The sequence below is a fragment of the Gymnoscopelus microlampas genome (assembly GCF_963454915.1).
Source record: "Gymnoscopelus microlampas genome assembly, chromosome: 2".
Classification (NCBI taxonomy): Eukaryota; Metazoa; Chordata; class Actinopteri; order Myctophiformes; family Myctophidae; genus Gymnoscopelus; species Gymnoscopelus microlampas.
Window position 1 is genome coordinate 25,248,683 of NC_139939.1, and position 6,512 is coordinate 25,255,194.

General features: G+C 38.5%; 1 protein-coding gene across 1 annotated transcript in view; it reads left to right on the forward strand.

The window, feature by feature from the left end:
- The window catches only part of zcchc7 (zinc finger, CCHC domain containing 7), a 63,890-nt gene extending 63,010 nt beyond the window's left edge, over nucleotides 1-880 (forward strand). The window contains exon 10 of the mRNA XM_084045001.1: nucleotides 1-880. This exon is cut by the window's left edge and continues 528 nt beyond it. Coding sequence (XP_083901127.1) covers nucleotides 1-83 — 83 coding nt within the window. The 3' untranslated portion in view covers nucleotides 84-880.
- Nucleotides 881-6,512: the final 5,632 nt, after the last annotated feature.

Here is a 6,512-nt window from a genome sequence, read left to right on the forward strand (position 1 = left end):
GGAAGAAGGCTGCTGCCACAGAGATGTACCCCACCGACGAGAACCTGTTCATTATCAAACAGAGGAAAGGCAAGAAGAGATAACACGGAACCCTTGAGTGTGTCGGGTGTCAACATGGTGACATATGGGTTGCCTGCGGACATGTGAATGCCTGCCCAGATTTTGTCATCTCGGGTCCCACTGACACAGGAGTTAAATTCACTTTGGGTACAGTACCCCTCCAGGCGGTATCACTGAGCTCATCATCTGGGCCTCCTCAGCTCCACCGTGTGGTTACTGTGAAAACTACAATGAGTGCAGACCAACTATGGCATTAGTTACATAACTAATATTGCATCATTTACAGTTTAATGTCAAAATGCGTGTCAATACAAACAATACCTATTAATAGTAATGGAACTCATTGAACTCATTTTCAGAAACGTATAGGTCTACATTACTTAAAATTGTGTTTTTGTCAGTCAGACAGTAGCACATTCTTAAGAAATATGATGGACATACAGTAATTTACACAATGCTTGCATTCTAGATTGAGTAGTGCCATTTACTACAGTCAGTATTTAATAATAGTCATTAAGAAAACAAAAAAAATATCTTCAATGGTACAAAACAAATGTCAAAGTAATGACATTGTGTGCATCTTTTAGCCACATTCTTTAACTTCTCTAATTGGACTCATAGTTTAAAATATAAATTGCTGCATATGAATGAAGTATTTGGCACATAATTACCTTTTTTTCCTCGGTAAAGTTCCTGTGCCTGTAAAGTATGTTCCTTGGTTAGCTCACAGGTTCCAGTAGAGGTTTGATATACTTTATTTGATGACTGCTCATATTGGATCCTGCCCTATATGGCTGATGTAGATTTATTAAAGATTGTTTTGAATCATTACTGACTTTTCTTTGGTCTGTGACAGGTTTCACGTTTCAAGGGTACTTATTGTCACATTACATAGGATACAGCTGCTAGCAGCATAAATAGGCGGTAACATTCTTGTTCTTTAAGCTTCCTCAAGACTTCCTCAATAACAGTATAAATAGTTGAATAGTAATAAAATGTGAGAAAATAGAGCAGAAGTATCACTAACAAGATGTTTGTTAATCATTGGTCAAAAATATTAAAAAATGATTAAATTCCTTTCAACCTACTCAATACCCCACAATGACAAAGTGAAAACACGTTTTAGAAGTGTTGGCATTCAAAAGACAAAACGTAAACATCTTATTAGTATTTATTTATTTTTTATAATGAAAGTAAATGGAGGTGGGATTAGAACCTTGTCCCACCCCCACTCACTTCCATGATAAAAAGTTAAATATTTCAAGAAATATAAATATGTGGACTTGAGGTGCATAATTATTAGACAATGGGCCCCTGGGCAAGGATATGAAAAAGGCTAACAGCATATTAATTAAGATTCACCTACATCTCAACAGGATTTAGAGCACCGTAACTCTCAAAGCCAACAGCACAATAACTATAAATACATTCAGCTGTATCGCAACAACACAGGAATTACAGGAAGATACACTCAATCAAAGTGAACACATACACCATTCTCAACCACAAATAAGTTTAATAATAGGCTCTGGTTTGGGCCCCCCTGAGCTTTTAGGCCCCTGCCCTGGGCCAAGGCCTGGTAGGCCGTTCGGTAATCCACCCCTGCCTACTGGCAGCATGCACAAGAAGACATTTGGTGCTGATCGGATCAGCGGTTTGTGAGATTTAGTAGGCTACTGGACAGACAAACGGACAAGAACTTCAGGGGTTCCCAAACGTTTTTATCTTGAGACCCAAAAGACCCAAACTTACAGAAATACTTTTATTTCACTTAAACCCTATTTCAAAAATGTGAAAATAGACGATCTACAACTTAAGCTCACAATGCATGGGATTGCCTGGCTTGCGTTCACCTTTGGTGTAGCACATCCAATAGCAGACAATCCAAACAAGTACATAAAGAACACAAATACTGATACAAGTTACAGATAGTGTTTAAGATTTAAAAAGTTAAATTAATACTTTAAAAAAAAAAAAAAAAAAAAAAAAAATACCCAAATGATACTGCATTCAGATCCCATATGCCCACTTCTTGGTAAATGGTTAATCTTGCAACCTAACCAAATGAGTTCTCCTCTCCATGTCACCAATTTATTTTCTTTTAGTCAACCATTGTTCATGGAGAACAGTGCGCTCCACCACTCTCACAGAGCGTATTTCCGTACGCGCCGTGACTTGTCGTGAAGTCTTTTAATTCATTGGAGAAGTGAAGTGACCACATAGACAATTTGTGTACCATTTTGTACCAGTGGCAACTGAGAAGGCATGAGATGGTGTATCTTGGTACCAGCAGTAACTACAATAAGCAGAGTGGATGGGGTATAGCCATCACACAGCTAAGAAAAGTATCACTATTTATTGGAACTCATTCTCCAATCCATGGTTGACTAAAAGAAAAGTAATTGGTGACATTGAGAGGATAACTCATTTGGTTAGGTTGCAAGATGAACCAATTACCAAGAAGTGGGCATTTATTGAGTGCATATGGGATCTGAATGCAGTATCATTTGTGTATTTTTCCTATACATTTTTTTCTTTTAATGTATTCATTTAAACTATCTGTAACTTGTATCAGTATCTGTGTTCTTATATGTACTTGTCTGAATTGTCTGCTATTGGATGTGCTACTGGATTTGGACAAAACTACAGCAACATCAATGAAGTATTTGAAAGATGGGGGTATTTTTCTTTTTCATTTATTTATAATATATTTTTAAAGACATTTAAATGATCTGTTTTATATCGCTTACATTTATAACATCTGGTTTCATTTATAGTCATTACTGCAGCTGTCTCATCAGTGAGACAGTACACTGACTGACTAAAGCTGTAAGTTGTGAACTTATGTACTTGACTAAAGCTGTAAGTTGTGTACTTAAGTACTTGTCTGGATTGTCTGAGCTATTGGATTTGGACGAAGATATAATGATCATAAAAACAATAATTTGAAAAATAATGAAAAAAATAAATGTGAGCTCTTCATTTTGAGACCTGACATCCACAAGATCTTTTTGCCGTTCCTCGCAACGGACACAGTAGTCACCCTCCTCCAGCCAGAGAGTCTCTTCCTGTAGTTGCTTTAGACTTGCCTGCAACTGGTGTTTGTGTCCAGCTGGGCTGTTGACTTCTATTGACTCATACTGGTTGAGTTTGTCCATAAGAATCTGGTTCTCAGCTAGCAAACTGACATTTTCCTCTGCTGCCACCTGCCACAGCATCTCCTCCTTGGTGGCCAAAGTGTCCTTAACCTTAAGCTTCTCATACTGGTGGAGTCTGTCCATAAGGATCTGGTTCTCAGCTCGCAAACTGCCTTTTTCCTCCTGAAGGGCTGCCACCTGCCACGACATACCCTTCAAAGCGGATAAAGCGTCATTGAACTTCGTCACTGTCTTTTCCAGCTGCCTGTCCAGATCCAAGTTATTACCTCCTGTAAATGGAGCTTCCTTACTCATAAGCTCTTGGATGGCCATCATAGCAACATGTTGCACTGACTCCTCCATCGTCCTTATGGTATGGATGAAGTATTGTTTCTGTTCGCAGTTGACAGCACAGTACAGTATGAGTTGAAGCATCCTGCCAAGTTCTGCTGCATCTGAGTGTTCCCTAATAAGGTTAATATCTGGCAGTGTGAAGTCGTTTATCTGCTGGCCTAGTACCTCTTGGATATAGTCTAAAATTCCTTTCAGAATCTTCTTTAGATTGCTGAACTTTAACCTACAGTTTCCTCCAACCTTGATCCTATTGAAATATGTTGCATCTATTTGCTGTAGAGCCTGGGCGATGACGACACCACTGGTAAGGTCTTCAACTGTTTTGCAGGGAGCCTCCACTCCAAATGTCTGTATCCATGTCAAGAGGCTCTCACACATCTCCATTGGATCCAAAGACACCAAAGTAGCCATTCAAAAATGGCTCTGTCTCACCCTGCCCCCTATGTTTTATTGCCTGCCTGTGTCTCTGTGCATCTACAACACTATATATACTGATAAGGTTCTCATATGACACAGACTGTTGCCAGGCATGCCTAGCAATGCCGATTTATACAACACCTTGCCTTGGAGTTTGTCCTTGAGTTTCCGGAATTTCTCTCTCTCTCTCTCTCTCTCTCTCTCTCTGGTCTGACTTCACACAACACAAACCATTTCCATGCATGTTTAACACAGCAGATTTGCGCAGGCGCACTCTGGGCTGAGGCGGTGGTACAGGTTTACTTGCATCTCCCAAGTGAAATTCCTAAGATCTCAGAAGCTCACAATAACTTGTAGATCTGCTGTTTTCTTTTTGTTTTTTGTTTTTTTATATATGAAAAAAACTTTATTAAAGAAGACAAACCAGCATTGATCAAATATTTTGACATTGTACATTTCACAACACATGGCTACTACCACCTTGAAAGTATGTTTCTTTCTTTAGATTATTACTTCCTGGAGATGCAGTGATCTTGTGTGTCAGTGACTCCAGGGTTCAAATTAACTACTTAAAGGGGAAATCCACCCATTTTCAATATTTAACTATGTCATTAATATAGCATAAAGGAGTTGTGTGGAAATAAGAAAAAAGTTCCCCCCTTTCTGTGTTGCCTTGAACTGGAGGATTGATTGTGGGTTTAACATTGCAAATTACAACGTGATGACTCATCATGTTGTAATTTGCAATGTTAAACCCACAATCAATCCTCCAGTTCAAGGCAACACAGAAAGGGGGGAACTTTTTTCTTATTTCCACACAACTCCTTTATGCTATATTAATGACATAGTTAAATATTGAAAATGGGTGGATTTCCCCTTTAAGTTCTATACTCTGTTGACTGGGATCCCCCTGGGGTCTATACTTGGTCCCCTCTCCCTTTCCTCAACATCAAATCAAATGTTCGCCCCCAGAATAAGGTTATTAACACTAAGGCTCTATCTACTCCGTCACTTCATGCACACACAAAGCATACTTGTGTTTGCATGTGTCCTTGAGCCAGGCATTAAACTCCCAACTCACGCATGCTCACAATGTGACGCGTTGTGAGCTTATATTATTTTTCCGGGAAGAGTTTTGATATAAAGGGAAAAAAGGCAGTGGTGGTGGTAAAAGTACTCAAATGTTTTACTTAAGTAAAAGTATCAACACTGCAATGCAGAAGCACCCCGCCACAAGTAAAAGTACGGAACCCAAAATTGACTTGAGTAAAAGTACAAAAGTATTGGTATCAAAATGTACTTAAAGTACCAAAAGTAAAAGTACTAAAATGTTTGAAAACAGCAGATCTACAAGCATCGCAACGCGTTGGACTAAAGTGGTCGATGTATGCCCTATAATGTAATAATTTATATCTGCAGTAACAAGTAACCAAAGTTCTCAAACGATTGTAGTGGAGCAAAAGTACATGAGATCAACATGTCAGCTATGGCTACTGCTGTACCTGTTTGTGACCATAAGAGGCAGGAAGGAAAATACTTAGTATTCAATTTAATAAAATATGATACTGATATATACAATAAAATCTCACAATAATATATATTTTACTCCAATTATTTTTGCTAGGAGAGCTGAGCCTTGGCATGGCATGCAGTGTGCTGTAACAGGGACACAGAATACAGCTAGAAGTCAGGCTCTCAGATTACTTCAACACCGGTGACGAGTAGATAAGTACAATCACAATGTCACCAAAGTGAGAGTTTACAAGGTCAGCAAAAATATGTCATCATCTGTGACATCATCTGACAGCGTACAATACCTGCAATTACTTGGTAGTTGGTACTATCATTTACCTGAAGCGATCCTTTCTACACAGACGCTGAGCCTGGAAGGATATACAGTAGTCGCACTTTGAACAGAAGATTATGCTTAATTGACCACGTAATGGCGTATAGATTGTCTATTTTCCACATCTGTCCCCATCGTAAGAGAAAGTATAAATTGGGCTGTTTCATTTAAACCATTTAGACCTGGGGCCGATTCTAAAAACGCCTTCTAAATCATGACCATGACGTTTTTCAGAAAGCGTATGTGTAAAAAAAAAAAAATGTTGCTATATACTGTACATAGCAACAAGAACCCCAAAAGGGGTTCCCGTCCTGAAAGGTATAGTTACAAAAAGGGGTTCCCGCCCACAGCCTGCTACTTATTGCCACTAAATATAGCAGTGTACTTTTTAGTTTTGATAATTGAAAAGAGTGAACTGATCATCAAACAGCTCCACACTGGGCTTTGCGTAAGTAAAAACCCATGTAGTGTATTATTCCTACAAACTGGAAAACAGTCCACCACATACTACAAAAAAAGACATAGGCAGTAAAAAACATAAAAATAAAGTTCTCATGGTAAACACGTCACCTCTTTGTATAACAAAGAAAACATTATTATTCACTTCAACAACATGCATGCAAGTTGAGATTCTATTTTTACAAAAACAAAACAAAGAAATAATAATAATTTAAGCTTCAAGTAACTGGTAGTTTGAC